The 17,985-nt window shown below is 40.9% G+C and overlaps 1 protein-coding gene across 1 annotated transcript; it reads right to left on the bottom strand.

Moving 5' to 3' along the window:
• Positions 1-7,941: 7,941 nt before the first annotated feature.
• On the bottom strand, positions 7,942-8,900 carry LOC118992744 (olfactory receptor 8B12-like). The gene has a single exon (XM_037054706.1). The coding sequence runs from the start codon at positions 8,875-8,877 to the stop codon at positions 7,942-7,944; it is 936 nt and encodes a 311-aa protein (XP_036910601.1). The 5' UTR covers positions 8,878-8,900.
• Between the last annotated feature and the right edge of the window lie 9,085 nt (positions 8,901-17,985).

Genomic DNA, 17,985 nt, shown 5'->3' with positions numbered 1-17,985 from the left:
TTGCTTTCGAAGCAGCAGGCAGATGGACCTGCACTCAGTTACATCTGGTGCTTGTGCAAACTTAGAAATGGGAAGGCATTAACGCCTCTGGGAGCCTGTGGGTAAGTGCTCCCTTCTTTTGCATCTTTCATGGTTCCTTCTTCATAACATGCCAAACCAGAGGGATGGATCATGAATTTCCCAGGAAAGTCACCAGCTCATGAACCCACCCATGCTTTGGTTGACTTTCTACCCTTCCCTGTTTACTCTTCCTCTTCCCTGAGATCACTTCCAACAAAAAGCTACCAGCACACAAGTCCTCATCTCCAGCATGGCTTGCTGTGGGAACCCCACTGAGGCCCTGCTAAAACAGTGTGCCCTTTCCAGCAGGAAGGAAGCAGCATCCCCCTGTTTGACTCCAGGTGAGAAAATCAAATATGTATTGGTAACATATTTAAGTATCTGAAACTCCGTTTTACAGAGAATTGTTGTGTCTTCATTATGCCCTATCAAAATTCCCAAATGCCAGAAGGAATAGGGTCTCAAATCCTCATCAGCTCACACTGCAGGGGGATCAGCGGAGAAACCCTGTAGTGCCTTGTCCTCAGAGCCACTGCAGCGCCCCTCACAGTGCAGCTCTGTTTTTGTTACCATCCACCCGGCCCCATGAACCATGACAGATGGGAACTAGGTTTCATCTACTTTATGCCTTTAGAACCCAGCACAGAACTTGGTTTGCTGGAGCTCACAGAATGTTTACTGCTCTCACGTGCTCAATCTCATCATCTGCAAAATGGAGCCAATAAGGATATTGACAGGGCTGTGGTGAGGGTTAGATTAAATCAGAAAGTGGAATAGCCTAGGAAAGGGGCTGACATGCAGAAGAGCCATGATCATGTTATAGGAAATATACAGAAAGCATACATAAAATATGTATAATTTAGGGAGGGAATCAGGGAGAGAAAAAGATTGCTAAGAGCGAGATCACCCTGGAAGGGGCTAGAGAGAGGCTCCCATAAGGTGGGAGAGCTCATAGAAGTTAGGGGAGCTCTGAAGTAACACTTTTTCTTCAAAACACTATCTAGGGCCCTTGATCATTCAACTTTTCCCTACTTCCTGTCTCACTGCCAATGCCCTAGTTTTCCAATAACCCTACTCTTCTATACCCCAAAAGCCAAATTACAAAGTCAGGTGAGGTTTCCTTCGAAGTCTGCAATCTCCTCCTTCTGTTCCCCTTTCTAATCTCGATCAGTGTTCCTCTTCCGCAAATACTCAGTGTCCTAATACTTGCCCTGTCTTCGATTTTCCAGAAAACCCAACCCCAGGAAAGATCTCACAAATTCATCAACAGTCCAGAGTAAAGAATTGCTGAGATTATCCACATTCCAGACCTTCTTCCGGACATATTTAAAAAATGAAGACAAAAACTCTAACCTCAAAACAGATTTTGAATTATGAAATTTCACACAGCACCCAGTTGATGACAGGTATATTCTGGGGTGATCATAGAGAGGGTGTACAATCGGATCCATGTTGGCCACTGCTTGCCCTACATTTGGCAAGTTAAGTACAGCCCCTACATCAGTCCGGTGTGTATGAATCAGTGCCAGGTGATATCTGCACGGCCCCAGGGCCTACCAGTCCTCCACACAGGGATATAGTTTGGTCACTGCTCAATAACAAGAGGCCTAAACTGTAAATCTTACACTCAGACATTTGTCACTGCCATGGCGATCACGATGCATCCCAGTCCCTGCTCTGTTCCACACATCTGTCATCCAGTCACTATTGACAAGATCGTCAGTACAGACCTGGACTGAGCCTCACAGGACAAGGGCCCCTGGGGCCACAGAAAGAGAAGAAGGCCTGAGCTCCATCAGGAGCTGACTTTCCCCTCTGAGCCTTGGACGATCCTTGTTTGGATGACAGAACAACTAAGAAAAGTTCCTCTGGTGTTCTGTCACTTCAGGGCCTGTTCCCATGGAAACTACATTTCAAAATCTCCTTAGCTGGGGCTCCATGCAAGTCCTATTCCCTAAAGAGCACACGAAGCCCAGGCACGAAACAGTGTAGGAAGAACTATTTTTAACCATATTCCTTTAGTTGCAGAACTGCCCTTTTTCAAAAACTCAAATCTCTATATAGTACTTCTTTATATTATTTGTATTTTTCCATCATTTTTTATTGTGATCTGTTTGTGTCATTTCACATGCGATACATATGAATGCAGTACAATGTCTCCCATGCACAAGCATGGACGCTCAGACTTCTGGGGGCAAGAGTTGGGCCTCAAGAGCGTGGACCCTCGCCGCACTCCAGAGGAGGCCGACCACAAGTGACAATTTCATGAGAAGAGGCACAGATGTCACCAAAGAGACAAGATGGCAGCTGAAATGTCTTCATTTGAAATGCCCTCAGCTAGCTCCTGAGAAAGTGTACATAGGGAGTTACATGGCTCTGCATTATGTTTGATCTCAAATTTCTTTCTTTTTTATTTAATTATTTTTCAGGTACAGTTTTCTGTCTATTACTCCCATCCCATCCCATCCCCCGCCTTCCCATTTCCACCCTTCTCAGTTGCTGTCCATGTATCTTTTATATATGTTCCTCTAAATCCCTCCCCTATTTCCCCTGAAATTCCCTCCCCTCTTCCCTCTGGTCACTGTCAGCCTGTTCTCTATTTCAGTGTCTTTGGTTATATTTTGCTTGCTTGTTTGATTTGTTGTTTAGCTTCTAGAGGGTGTGGGGAAAAGGGGACTCTGGTCCACTCTTGCTGGGATTGCAGACTGGTACAACCATTATGGAAAACATTATGGAATTTTCTCAGAAAACTAAAATTGGACCTGCCTTTTGACCCAGCAATTCCACTGCTAGGATTGTATCCTAAGAACCCTAAAACACCAATTTGAATGAACATATGCACCTCAAATGACTTTCATCAAGCATTTTCAATTGCTTATCATACAAATGTCTACGTAAATGATATGTGTATTTACCACTGATTTCTAGAGTTAGAAGGGAACTTGGAGATCTGTACCCTGGGTAATCAACAGGTAGTGAACACCTATGTACATAAAATAAAATATTATGTATTTTATGGAAAATGCCAAATCTATAGAAAGCAACGATTTAGCATGCTTAAAAATATCATCTAATGAGTTTAAGAATACTAATACTAACATTTTATATTTGTTTAAATGCTTGCTATGTACCAGGAACTATGCTAAGGGTTTTACACATATTAATTCAGCTAATTTTTACAAAAATTCTATGAGGTAGGCGCTTTCCTTACGCTACTCAGTACAGGAACATTTCCTTGAGTCAAAGGAACCAGACGTGCTTATCTCTTATCTGGGACAGGTCTCAGTCTCTTGATATTTGTAGTGACAGAGGAATTAGCAGGATTTGCTAGATTAATGATCAGGGGCAGAATGGAGAGGAAAAGCTAAGTATCAAAGGACACTAAGATTGCAAGCCCAGGACAGAGGAAAAGGAAAGTAAAGAAAATAAAGACTGTCAAATGCTGAAAGTTCACTTAAGAGGAATGGCAGAAAGAACTGTCAGTGGACAAGGAGCCAGGAAGTGGAAATCTGCACATAACAGCTACCCCAGCAAACACGAGTCAAGGGTTAAGGATGGACATTTTCAATACTGGAGAGGAGGAAGTAGTTAGTACCTGTGCCAGAGAAGGTAAATGGGGTGACCCTGTGTGGGTTTCGCAGCCAGATGACCTGGGCAATGATCACGTCATGCACTGGCCCAGGAAGCGTATGGTGTCTGCACCTCAGCAGCCCTTCCATAAGAGGATTGTTGTGAGCACCAACTATTGTAATGTTTAATAAGTAATGAAAATTAATAAAGGGCCATAGGATCCTTATTCTTTCATATCTCTGTTTTACCCACTTGGTCAAATTCTGCATTTCACTTTTCATCCACAGTTTTGGGATTGAAATCCCCCAGGCCCAACTATATTATAAGTGAGTACAAGGCAAGATCATATGCTGCAATGCTGTTTAACTTACACACCCAATATTGAATACAAAGACAAAAGCACATACTGTTTAAAATACTTACTAAGTTCAATAAAAACTAAGTTCAATAATATAAATATGGTTCAATAAAGCCCATATCAGAAACTTGATAAATAAAGCAACACATTTATTTTTTCAAACACTTAGGACTTCATCAGAGGTTTCTCATAAATAGCTATGTGGCAAGCCCATGTCCAAAGTTTAAATAAATAACACAGATCACACATAACTGGTTTCACTGCCAATATTTTGGACATTTGCAATATGCTAACATTGCTGTCAGTGTTAGCATTGAACTGACAGTCATGCTAGATGACCTGTACCTTTTGGTTGTGACCACCAGAGTCACAATATTTTGAGGTCTGGCAAAGGAAAATTACTCACTGATAGAAAGAGCTGGGATACCTTCCAAAGTCAGGAGCTGCCCAGAGCTCAGTTTCGTCACAGACCACAGTTTGGGACTTTTAAAATAAGAATCCATTTTTAAGTGACATTTATCCAAGGAACATATAGGCTATAAAAAACAAGTTGCACTAATGCCAGCACTATAAAATATATGTGTTAAGGGCATACCATTTTCCAAACCTGTGCTAGAGGGAGAAAGTGCAAGGAGGTGACCTTATTTAAAGGCAGTTTGATGGAGGGCAGGTTATTCTAGGCAATAGTGGGGAAGTCTTAATTGATTTAAAAAGATTAATTCTAAAAATGAAGATTCACAGACTTTCCCTGTTGGACAGAAATGTCTCAGACATCATAATTTTGGAATAGAGAAGACTCTGCTATCTACTGGTCAACATCTCTACTGGTCAAGAAAGCCACAAAACCTCTGTAACTTTTGGGGGGTACTTTTCAAAGCTTTCCTTAGGGAACTTTTATAAAAACTACTTTTCATTCAGAAGTCATGTGTGGTAGTTGAAAGAAACAGGGTTAGGGGTCTGAAGACCAAGTTGTGTGGCCTAGGGAAAGCGAAAATGTTTCAGTCTGGGATTTCCGGTCCATAAACAGGACGTTTAACCCCACCATACCTGCCCTTCGGTGTTAGGTCCACTACCAAAGCTATCCTCCTCCCTGTCCATCATTCAGTGTTGAAGTGCCTCAAATTTCCAACCTCGTCTTTCTTATCTCTTCATCCCATGTCCATTCATTTCCATGGTTTACATAGCATCTGTTTTTTAAAATTTTCACCCAAGGATATGTTGTTTTTTAAAAGTTGATTTTTAGATAGTGAAGATAGTAGGAGAAACATCAATTGTTTGCCTCCTGCACGAGCCCTGACTGGGGATGCAACCTGTCCAGGACAAAGCTCCCATCAACTGAGGCACCCAGCCAGGACATTCCATTGCTGAAAGGATTCACAGGACTCAAACGTTTTACATTCACAGAGCAATTTATCATGAGTAAAGAATAAGAAAATAGAGGGGATGGTACATAATGAGAGGGGTCCAGATATTTCTGGCTCTGGCTTCCGAGTCCTTCCACTACTGGGCTGCACAAGATCCACTTGGTCTCCAGGCCACAGAGCACCACTAGCATCCACAGGAAGTATCTTGGTACAAAAAAGTCCTAAGTCTGCTCTTCTAGTACTACTCTGGTACTATAGGCATAGTCCACCCATGTGACCAGCATGAACTGTTGAAGTCCCCCAGGATCCTCTGAAACCAGGTCCTATTTTTATAGAATTATTTTAATTCAATTATTTTTACCTTATGATATTGGCCAAAACAGGTCAGGGACCCATGGTTATAAAGCCTCATTTCTCTTTAGGATTTATATTCCATTGCACTGCCAGTGGTCAGCACAACTGGTAGTTGCCCAGTGTACATGTCTAGCTCAGATCTATGTCCTGGAAGGATGCATATTCTGTGACCCAGTGAATCCACCTCTATGGATAGGCCCAAGAGAAATGAGTGTATTTCAAAGAAACTACATGTCAAGAATATTCATAGCAGCTTTATTAGTAATATGCAGAAACTCAAAATAAGCCAAATGTCCATGAAGAGAATAGTTGATAAATTGCTCTGTATTTATACACTTGAACACTACACAGCAATAATAAAGAGCAAAGAACCTGTTCATACATAATGGGTAAGATGCACAATACCTCTATATTATGAGAAAGAAACCAGACATGAAAAAACCAATGCAGTATTTAACATTTATAGGAAGCTCAAGGACAAGTGAATTTGCTCTGTAACAATAACAGTGAGAATAGCAGCTATTTCCAGGAAGAGATTGTAGAGTAATATTTACTGGGCAGAGGCAGACAGGGATATTCTGAAATGAAGATCTTCTGTATCTTAGGACAGGTGGTGGTTACATAGCCTTACAGATGTGAAAAAATGCATTGAGCACTCAAGATTTTTCTGTATATAAATCATACTTCAACTTAAAAGGGGGTGGGATTGTTTTTCCATCTACTAACCTTCTACTGATCTTCCATCATTCTTCCTGCATTCCCAACCCGTCAGTGTCCTGGATTCAGTTGCCATCCCCTCCACCGCACTACACAAATCACAACCGTCGCCTGCACTTCCACCCCTTTTTTTACATGTCCTCATTGCCAGAGTAATTCTCAAGGGTAAGATGACCCATTTGTCCAACATTTCCTTTTCTCCTAATAGAAAAAAACTTTCCTAGCAAGAGTTTACAAGTCAAAATATCTTGCAAACAGTTCCCATACCATTTCTTCTACCAATAAAAGAGTTGTGTTCAGACCAAAAATTGTTCTCTTACTTTATGCAGGTCTGGAAGAAGTAACCCCTGCATCAGTATGGTGGGTAGGGTGGTAATATGGGTGTGATAGTTTATAGTTTTCATTTGAACATTTCACCCTAATTGTGATATGGTATGTTTGAGTGTGGTATTGTTATGCTACAGAATTACATGCTTATGATTTTTTGATAAAAGATTTTGTAATTAAATAGGCGTGTGTTTTGGTGTGGGACCCAGGATTAAGCTGTACCTCTCTTTTCCCAGTACTGTGAATACACAACCTGCCCTGAGACTACCATTGCTTTCCTTAGCTGTTACTGTTCAAAGATCACAGATCTACACAATGCCTTAAAATACAAGGGCAAATGCCTCCCTAATAAATTGTTGCTTCTACAGCTCTCATGGCTCGCTTGCACCCCAAACTATTACTCGATTACAGCATTCAAACCCTTGAACTGAAGCTTCAGATTCTATTTTATTAGTCAGGGAATAACTCTTTTAAATCTGCACATCTGTCTGTTTAAGCTCTAATAAGTGAGTCTCTGTCCTTAGAGATCTGTACACCATCTTAAAGGGCACCATGCTTAACTCTAGATTAAACGTTCCCCCTGAAAATCTTTAAAACATGTAAAAAGTCATTGTGCCAAGACCAAATCACTACATTTTTTCACCTTCAACATTCCTGCAAAATTGGTGTTCCAAAATTAACCCTAGAAAAGATTCATGACATTCCTATAAATAGAATTAGACCTCTTTAAATGCAAAATTAAAAAACAAAACACCAAAAAACCCAGCTGAAATGAAACTTACTATGAAAAAGATGGATCAAGAAAATATGACTGAAGGAAAGCAGAGCTGTGTGGATACAAGCCCAGGGCCTAGATTCCAGACCCAGGTCTGGCACCAGCTGTGTGCATGTCTAGGAGCAACCTGCAAAATATGTGTCTACAGTATGCAACGTGTCACACAAGAGCCGGATCTAAATGGTTTCTTACACCAATTCAACAGCAACCCTATATAACTGTGGAACAATTTTCATAAAAAATGACTGAAATACTTAGAAAGGAGTAAGGAATGAAGGGAAATGGTATACTTGAGAACAAATTTAAAATGCCTTCTACCTACAGAAGAGCAAGTTTGGATATTTGTTTCCCTCATTGAAAAACTAAGAAAACCACACTGGTAAACAAAAGCTTTGGATCTCTTTTCTCAGCCATGTTCAATAGAAGATGTTTCTGTTGAAGCATTTCTTCATGGCTAATTTGACATCCTTGTTCCTCAGGCTATAGATTAGTGGGTTCAACATGGGCACCACGATGGTATAGAACAGAGAAGACAATTTCCCCTGGTCAAGTGGTATAACAGAAGGTGGTTTAAGGTACGCAAAAGCTGCTGAGCCAAAGAAGAGAGAAAGTGCAATTATGTGAGAACTGCAGGTGCTAAAGGCTTTCGATCTGCCCTCAGTAGAACTAATGTGGAAAATGCTGGAAATAATGAAGCCATAAGAGAGAAAAATGGTCACAATGGGTACCCCAATATCAATGGCCACAAGAATAAAGACCACCAGAATATTCACGAAGGAGCTATTGCAGGAGAGCTCAAGGAGGGGAAGGACATCACACATATAATGATTGATAAGGTTTTCTGCACAAAAGGACAGATACAGTATATTACCCATATGAGCTAAAGCCCCCCAAACACCCATCCCGTAGACACCCAGCAAAAGAAAAAAACACAACGGAGGAGACATGGTGAGTGTGTACAACAGTGGTTTACAGATGGCCACATAGCGGTCATATGCCATTGCTGAGAGGATGAAGCATTCAGAAATGGCAAAGAAACAGAAGAAAAACAGCTGAGTCATACACCCTGTGTAGGAGATGACATTCTTCTTTAAGACAAAACTCATCAGCATTTTGGGGATGATGGCAGAGGAGTAACTGAAGTCAATTAAGGACAAGTTGAAGAGGAAAAAGTACATGGGCGTGTGCAGGTGAGAGTTCAGCCCAATCAGTACTATCAAGCCCAGGTTTCCCACCATGGTGACCACATAGAAGGCTAGAAACAGGAAGAAGAGAGGGAGCTGGAGTCCTGGCTGGTCCGTTAAGCCTGCAAGGATAAACTCTGTCACAGAGGAGGAGTTATCTGCAGCCATCCTCCTCTGGGATAGTCTGGGAGGGAAAAAGAAAAGAGTTGTTCACATAGAGAGAGAAAAACAACTCAGGCCTGAGAGTGGAACTTAGAGTTGATATGGCATCTGCTTGTTCCTGCATCTTTGTATTTATGGTCCCCATGTGGCTTCAATCATCCTAGTAACTGTTGGTGGGTGAAAGTTGCCTCCAGAGTAAGGGCTCATCCAACTGAGGAGAAGTCCACAAAGCTCAGCTGGGATGACCATGCAACTTTGCAGTGGTGACACTCTTCTGGTACTGCCTGCCCTCTACAGCCCTGGATCAAATTTTGTGTGATCTGAGCCCATCTGTGCAGTGCTTTTGGGAAGCAGAAGCCAATTGCCCTATACCTTCCACCTTTGGTCAGTGCTGGTCAGAACAGGAAGATGAGGCTGTGATGCCCTGAGTCTTTAGCAGGAATGGCTGCAGATATACTATGTGAAAATAATACTGCAGTAATAAGGTAAAGTATTAACTAAACTTAAAAAGTAAGAAACACTTGCTGAGCACTAACTATGCCAATGGTACTGTTCTACATGGTCTCAGGCTTTTAGATTAAACTCATTGAACAGATGAGGACACTGGGCACAAGTCCCGGTCCTTCTAAGTGGCAGCAGAAGGGGAACTCAGGATGTCTGGCTCCGGGGTTCAGCCTCTTTCCCTAATCACTCTGCTATAGCACAAACCAGATCAGGCAGGCACTCACCCTCCTTCTGACTGCAGTCACAGTGCTTGACTCTGCTGCCTCCCACCCATCTCTCTCATGGAGACTCAGATGGCCCTGATGACAAGAAGGGGACAACTCAGAGCTCAGTCTGCTCTGCTTCTGCCTCTCTCCTTTAAAATTCAAAGCCTTTAGTTTGTCTTGGTTCTCCTTTTGAGCTGAAGAACATGGTCTCTGACCTACTTTGTCCAGAGTCCCAAGTCCAGCTTGCAGGGATGGAAGAGAATCTTTATAACATTCGCAGATAACCAGAGACTGAAGAGTGTTATTCTGGATTAGGGACCACAGTGACCTAGTTACAGGGACTCCCTCAGGATCCTTGCTCCCTAAGGAAGAGGAAATATTTGTTTATGCCTTGGTGGTGCCTGACGGGGCTTTTAGTGGCCTTTCCTTTCATTCAGGCACATGTTTATAAGAACAATTAAGAACAAAGCACCTGGGAAAAAATTTCTTGTAGTGGGTGCTTACTGTATACTGACCTCTGTATCTGACCCAGCGCCCTCATCTGAAAGATCCAGAAAAACCATACATAATTGTACCGCGTTCATTCCTCGGAATGACCTGGTAGGGTAGACCTATTTGTCTCCACTCATAATGCATGAAAGAAACATGAAAGTGCACTGAAGAAAAGGAAAGGTAGGGAGCGGGGCAGCACACAGGCGAGAGTGGCTGAAAGGGCAAGTGTTAGAGATTCCAGTTCAAATAGTGGAATCTGACACTTGAGCAATGACTTGAGAGAGACCTGGAAAGCCTTTGCTTAATAATAACATGAGTTACTGTAATGAATAGCTGGGTGTCATGGCTTAATGCAGCACCTTCCCCAGGCATCAGGGTTTTGTCCCCACACTTTTATACAGTACTCCAGCCCAAATTATCACTGTGGGCAAGGAAATTTTTACCAAATAACAGGATAGAGGTAAGAGACCTTGCTCAGATTTCAGATAACCACAAGTCACACAGTGTAGATTTTTGGCTGAGACTGATTTAAAGATTAATAAAATTTTATGTGCCAATTTGTATTCAACACCCTTTGTCAAGCATGTTTACATAGTAAGGATGGAAAATTTTCTATTCAAAAAATGAATCTCTATTTGGGGAAGTTCAAGACTTGGTTAGCTGATGAGTTATGTATGTTTTTGTTTAGAGTTAATGTCTGATGTTCTTTGGGAGAAATTATGAGAGTGGAACAGAAAGGCAGAACCCATCATCTTCCAGGAAAGTCTGACTGAAACCACTGCATATGGCCTGTGTGTGTGTGTGTCTGAGTGTGTACACATACAGCAGTGAGGACTTGCTCTCTCCACACTAAAGCTCAGCAGTGATGGTGCCTCATCTGCCTGTTTGCATGGAGAATTGTCCACTACCCAGGTGACACTAATGAATCCCATTCCCTGTTCTCGATCCCGCTGCACATGTGGAAGAAATAGAGAAATACAATCTATTACAGGAAACTAAAGTAAGTAGCACAAGTATGTTCTCCTTAGGACCCAAGGCCAAAGACTTTGTGGACTCATTAAAATGTTCAGTTTTCTTTCAGAATCTCAGAGGGCTCTTGTAAGCATGATGCAATACCAGAAAAATTTCTTCTGAGATCCTTGCCTCTTCAGAGATGGTATCCATGGGAGCTTCAATTCCAATGCCCCAATGTTTCATTTAAAGCAAACCAAGGCTTTTCTAAGGCTGTCTTGATGGTTGACATGCTCCTATACAAGCAGAGAGAAACAGATATCAATATTCTAGATAGTTATTTGTTGCAGGTCTTTTTTGTCTTTTACCTCCTTGGTTAAATTTATCCCTAGGTACTTTTTTTTTTTTCATTTTGTAAATGGAATTCCTCCCCCAGTTTCTCTTTCTGATATTTTGTTGGTGGAGTACAAAATGCCATCGATTTCTGAATATTGACATTGTATCCCACTACTTTTCCAAATTTACTGAAAGGGTCAGGTCATTTTTGGGTGGAGAGTATAGAGTTTTTTATGGACACTATCATGTCATCTGACATCTTGACAATTTTACTTCCTCCAGCCCAATTTGGATGCCTTTTAGTGTTTTTCTCGTCTGATCGCTTTGGCTAGAACTTCCAGTACTATGTGGAGTAGGAGTGGGGAAAATGGACACCCTTGTCTTGTTGCTGATATTGAAGAAAAAGTTTTTAGTTTTTCCCATTGGGGATATTGTTGGTTGTAGGTTTTTTTGTATGTGGCTTTTATCATGTTGAGGTATCCATCCTCTAGTCCCACTTTGCTGAGTGTTTTTATGATAAATGGGTGCCAGATTCTATCAAGAGCTATTTCAGCATCTATTGATCTGATCATGTGATTTTTTTCCTTCCTTTTGTTTATGTGGAGTATTATGTTTATTGATTTGTGAATATTGTAGCATCCTTGCATCCCTGGGATGAATCCCACTTGAACATGATGTATCATCTTTTTAATGTATTTCTGAACTCAGACATGCAGTGTGTTGTTGAGGATTTAAGCATCTATGTTCATCAGTGATATTGGCCTGTATTTTTGTTTCTTTGTTGAGCCTTTACATGGTTTTGGAATTAGAACGATAGTGGCCTTGTAAAAAGAGTTTGGGAGTTTTCCCTCATCTTGAATATTTTAGAATAGTTTGAGAAGATGAGAGTTAGTTCTTCCTTAAATATTTGGTAAAATTTAACTGTGAAGCCCAGTTGTCCAGGACTTTGTATGCCGGGAGTTTTTTGATTACTGCTTCAATTCCACTAGGTGTTTTCCGTCTTTTCAGGCTATCTGCTTCTTCTTGATGCAGTTTTGGAAGATTGTATGTTTCAAGAAATTTCTCCATTTCACCCAGGATGTCCAATTTCTTGGCATGTAGTTGTTCATAGGAATTTTTACAATTCTTTGTATTTCTGTGGTATGGGTTGTAACTTCTCTTTTATTTCTGATTTCATTTATTTTGGTCCCTCCTCTTTTTCTTTCTTTCCTTTTTATTTTCACCGATACGTTAATTTTTTCTTAATTTTTAAATTTAATTATGGTTCAAGACAGTTTTCTGTCTTCTTTTTCTTGATGAATCTCGTTAAAATCTTGTCGATTTTATATACCTTTTCAAAGAACCAGATCCTGCATTTACTGATCCTTTGAATTGTTCTTTTACTCTGTGTGTCATTTAATTCTGCCCTGATCTTGATTGTTTCCTTCCTTCTCTTTGCTCTGGCCTTTGTTTGTTGTTGTTCCTCTAGTTCTTGTAGAAGTAGGCTTAGGTTGTTTATTTGAAATTTTTCTATCTCCTTTCATAGGACATTAACTGATTTTTCAACATGAAGGCAACCTTATGTTCCTAGGGTCAAACTCTACTTCAAAATTATATAAAACTACTTTTTCCTCCTTTGGTTTTTTTTTTTCTTGGCCAGTTTCTCCAGTCAGTTTTTTGGCATGTAAATTCATGAAGGATATTGGTATATACTTCTTTTCTAGTAACATTGTTGTCTGGTTTAGGTTAGCAGCAGCAGCACAATTTCCGTTACTGAGCCCAGGTTTCAGTCACTAAGAATCACATCACCAGATATATCCCTAGACCCAGGCAACCCATTAGTGATGCTGAGAACCAACCATCAGGATGCTATAAGCCTGAGAGATTGAAACACAAGGGTGACCTTTGCACAGCTGATTTTCCAGTGTTTCATTCTCCATTCCTAGACTCACTGGGTTTGAAGTCAAGGCAAGACGTGACACGTACAATGTTCTCTGTAGTTCACAATGCTCCTTCACACACACCATGTGATAATCAATCCTCACAAAGCATGAAGATTGTATCCCTTTTTTCATTTTAAGGGTAATTAGGTTGAAGCATGTACGAGCCACCCAAAGTCACATAGTAAGAAATGCATTTTTTTAACAAAGTTTAACAGGTCACATAGTAAGAAATGCATGGAACCTAATCAACAAAAGAAAAAAGCAAGCAACATATAACCAGAGACATTGAACTTAGGAACAATCTGACAGTAACCAGAGGAGAGGTGGAAGGGATTAAGAGGGAAAGAGGGGAAGGGTTTTCAGGAGCAACTATAAAGGACACATGAACACAAACAAGCTGGGGGTGGGGTGGAAGGTAGGGAGAGGGGTAAGTTTGGCTAGGGTGGTTGGAGGGTGGGGTAGTGGTGGAAAATAAACGCAGGCAACTATAATTGGACAACAATAAATATTTTTTTAAAAAAGGAAAAGATTCCTAGATACCAACAGAACAGAAGAAAAGAAAAGTTTTCTATGGCAGTCTATGTCTTCAATTTTCAAAGATCACGATCTTTCCTCTACCAATTCATGCATTTTTGAACATTTCTGAAGAATTCTTGTGGTCTCAAACACAATTGTATAAATGTGATTAACATATTTTGGCAAAAGATATGTGACAGGAGTAAAATTTTATACCAAAAGAGGAGAAATTTCAGGGCACAAATCAGGAACAGAGTTGAATCCATCAAGAAAATAAAGACCTCACTAGGGTAACTGTCCCAGTCAAGTTTTACATCTCTAGTGCTACCTGCACAACAAAATCAAGACCTCTGATGCATTTAAGTAAACTCATACTGCATTCAACATCAGGTATACCTGCACAACAAAATCAAGACCTCTGATGCATTTAAGTAAACTCATACTGCATTCAACATCAGGTACATGGGTGGACTCACGACACCCCTTCCTGCTCACGGTCAGTTTTCCCCTGCACTTACGTCACTAATGAGAGGGCAGTATAAAACCACAGGGCTCCACCTACTTGTAGAAAGCAGCCTAGCCTGATGACCAATTGAGTCCTATACACAATAAACCCTACCTGTAATGTCCTGGCCCATATCATTGTATGTTATTTAGAGCATCAAGTTTTGCTCCTTGCATAGACACTCCCAAGGCTGGGACTGCAGACACCCACTCAGGGCCAGCTGCCTGATGCTGTTGTCCTCACTCTGGCCATTCTACCTATTCTGCATGTGCTCATTCAGCACTTTTGCATCACTTGCACACACAACTGCATAGCACATGCTCACAGGTGCCACACTGCTTCACCACAGGGGCCCCCCTCCAGGATTAGGCTGGTGCTCCCCTTGGATCCGATGGTCAAGTTCATAGCTGCCGATTTCTCCTTGTTGCTGATGTTCCTGAGATTTACCCAAGAGTTCTGCCCTATGGAGTTGCTGCCATGGCCCACTTTCAAATTGTGGCCCACTGTGTGAAAAGCTTTGTCTGAAATTGTAGTTTGGAGATCACCCAGCAGGGGCAGAAAACGTGAGAAAGATCATCTGAAGTTATCATTTTCGGGATGTTTCAGTTAAAACTCTAGAAACATCTCCCCCAACCCCCAAGCATATATGTTACAGTTACCCACAACCCAAACAGAACTGTGTGGTACAGCAACTGCCTCACAACATTCTTTGTTTCCCTTAAGTCTCCTTCCACGTGCAAAGTGTTAAAAACTGCTTAGTGATCCTTGGCTCTTTTCTTGAAATTGAAAGTGTCCTAAGTTGATAGAACACAGATGTGCTTTGGCCAGACTGGTCAACAAGAGCACTTCAGTCTTCCCGTGTTTCAGTGGTCTGTATCATTAGGGAGCTCCTATCCTTGGGATCCAGTTCTCTCCTTTTGGACTAATCAGTTTTACCAAAAGGCAATGCTCCATTCTGTTAACAGGTCATGTTAGGGTGCATAATAATTTGAAGGAAATGCTTTTTAAACTTATTTCCTTTTAGTTTAGTTTAGTTTTAGTATATGTATTTGCAGAGTGTCCTCCTGGTCTTCCCTCCTTCCCAGCTCACTCTTCCTCAGTTGCCAACTCCAGTATGCCTGGGAGGCGAGCTAAGCCTCATTGTTTATTTAAACCACCCAGATCTAGCAGCATATTCAACATTGTGGTCAGGTCCAGCCCTTTCTCTCAGCATCACAAACTCTTGGCTGGAAATTCCTTATGATCTCATGGAAGCATCACCGAGTGTGTGGTCTGTTACTGACAGTTGTCACATGGTGCTTCCATACACACTTTCCCAGCTTCCTAGGGTCTCACTTCTGAGTTCCCACTGGGTTTACCTGGGAGGCTTCCTGACAAATCACTCTCACCTAAGTCTTCATCTCAGGGTCTTTTGGGAAGCCAATGCAAGAGTGGTGGGAAGGAAACCAAATGAAGAGTAGAGAAGGCTGCACGCAAAAGAAAGGGGGAGAAAAAATATTTGGGGAGAAAATGACACCCATCACTTTTTAGAAAGAAAACAGTTAAAATTCAGAATGCTCAGGAAAGAAAACTGAAAAGTAAAATGATATATCATCATTTCTCTGGGTCAACAGAAAAATCTCAGAGTTTTGGCCTCCGGAAATGAGGTCCTCAGAGGATAGTTCAGCATGGCTTCTGCTTTGCTGTAAAAGATGCCGGTTCTCCATGGTTGCAACCCAGGCAGCAGGAGAGGCATCACTGGGGAACTTCTTATTACTGAAAAGTCTCAAATCCTCCCCGAGACCTACTGGATCAAAAACTCTGTGAATGGGGCCTGGAATCTATGTTTTAGCAAATCGTCTGTGTGATTCAGATTCACCTGAGAACCCCCAATGTTGTTCCTCGTCCCAGGACGTGAGCTGAAGTAAAGCATTTTCCTGACCCAAAGGAAAGAGCAGCTTCTGCATCTGCCTTAGGAGGGAGGAAAATAAGAATGAGTACGTACCATCGAAGATGGTTAGTTGTAACACTTATGGCTATGAAATCCAAATGCTTGTGAATAGTGCTGAATAAAGAGAGTTTGATGAGAGCAGGTGTGTTGCACCACGTGTCATGGTTGATGGTATTGTGGTTAGAGAAAGACACGCTGACATTCACCACTGCGTGGGTCATGACACCACCAATATTTGTCCCTACACAAACCAAGAGTTGGTAGAGAACAGACCTGAGAGACAGATGCCATAGTGATGTCAGGCCACAAGTATTAAAAGAGTGGTCACTAATAACAAAGGAACAGGAGAAAAGTGTCTTTCACTTAAAATTACTGATGCTGTTCCTATCTGATAGAGAGTTCATTATTATTTTAAGTGAAATGATCAATACATAGAAGATTTCTTTATTATTCACTTTCTTTCAAAAATATATAATTTATTTCCTTTTATTTTACAATCACAGTTGATGTACAATATCATCTTAGTTTCACGTGTGCATGATTATACATTTATACAACTTACAAACAGATCACCTCAATAAATCTAGTCCCCATCTGGCACCATACATAGTTACTACAGAATTATTGACTGTATTTCCTGGGCTGTACTTTACCTCGCCAGGACTATTTTCCAACTACCAATTTCTACTTCCTAATCCGTACATCCCTTCACCTTTCTCACTCTTCCCCACAAGCCATCTAATCTCACAGCCATCAAAATGTTCTCTGCATTTCTGAGTTTCTTTCTTTTCTGCTGGTTGCTTATTTTGTTTTTTAGATTCCACAAAGAAGTGAAATCATCTGGCATTTGTCTTTCTGTGTCTGATTCATTCCACTCAGGGTAACACCCTCTAGAACCATCCATGTTGTGGTGGTGCAAGATCTCATTCTTTTTGGTGGCTGAGTCATATTCCATTGTATGTCTGTACCCCTTCTTCCTCCACTCATCTATTGATAGACACTCATGTTACTTCCATATCTTGGCTATTGTAAATCATGCTGCAATGAACATACAAGTTTCTTTGGATAAATACCCAGAGGTGAAGTTGCTGGGTCCTACTGTGTCTCTTGTTACAGCCTGTGTTTTAAACTCTATTTTTTCTTCAATAAGTATTGCTACCAAAGCTATTTTTGTCTTTCCTTTGTTTTCATTTTCATGTATGACATTTTTCCATCCCTTTACTTTCATTGTGTGTGAGTCTTTGATTTGAAGATCGCACTTGGAAGTGTCTTATTTTGTTATCCTTAATCCACTGTATGTCTTTTGATGGCAGCATTTAATCCATCTGCATGTAAAATTAGTGTGGATAAATATGTATTTATTTCCATTTGATTGTTCATATTTCTAATACTTTTATTGCTTTAAAAGAAGACCTTTTCACAGTTCATTTTCTTCTCTTTAAAATTTATTTTTAATTGAATTTTGGGGGGTGACCCTGGTTAATAAAGTTATGTAGGTTTCATGGGTACATTTCCATAACACATCATCTGTATGTTGTATTGTGTGTTCACCACCCCAAGTCAAGTCTCCTTCCATCACCACTTATCCCCTCTCTTTCTTCCCTACTTCTTCAGTTTGGTGATAACGCTACTGTTTCTGCCTATGAGCTTTTTAATTTTTTTCTTAATTCCTTGATCTTTTCCCCTGATCCCCTCTGTGTGAGTCTGTCCTTTGTATCCATGATCCTCCTTCTATTTTGTTTGTTAGTTTAT

This window comes from Sturnira hondurensis, unplaced genomic scaffold (genome assembly GCF_014824575.4).
Source record: "Sturnira hondurensis isolate 20B ecotype Veracruz unplaced genomic scaffold, ASM1482457v3 Scaffold0008364, whole genome shotgun sequence".
NCBI lineage: Eukaryota > Metazoa > Chordata > Mammalia > Chiroptera > Phyllostomidae > Sturnira > Sturnira hondurensis.
This window is presented reverse-complemented; position numbering and strand designations above follow the sequence as displayed.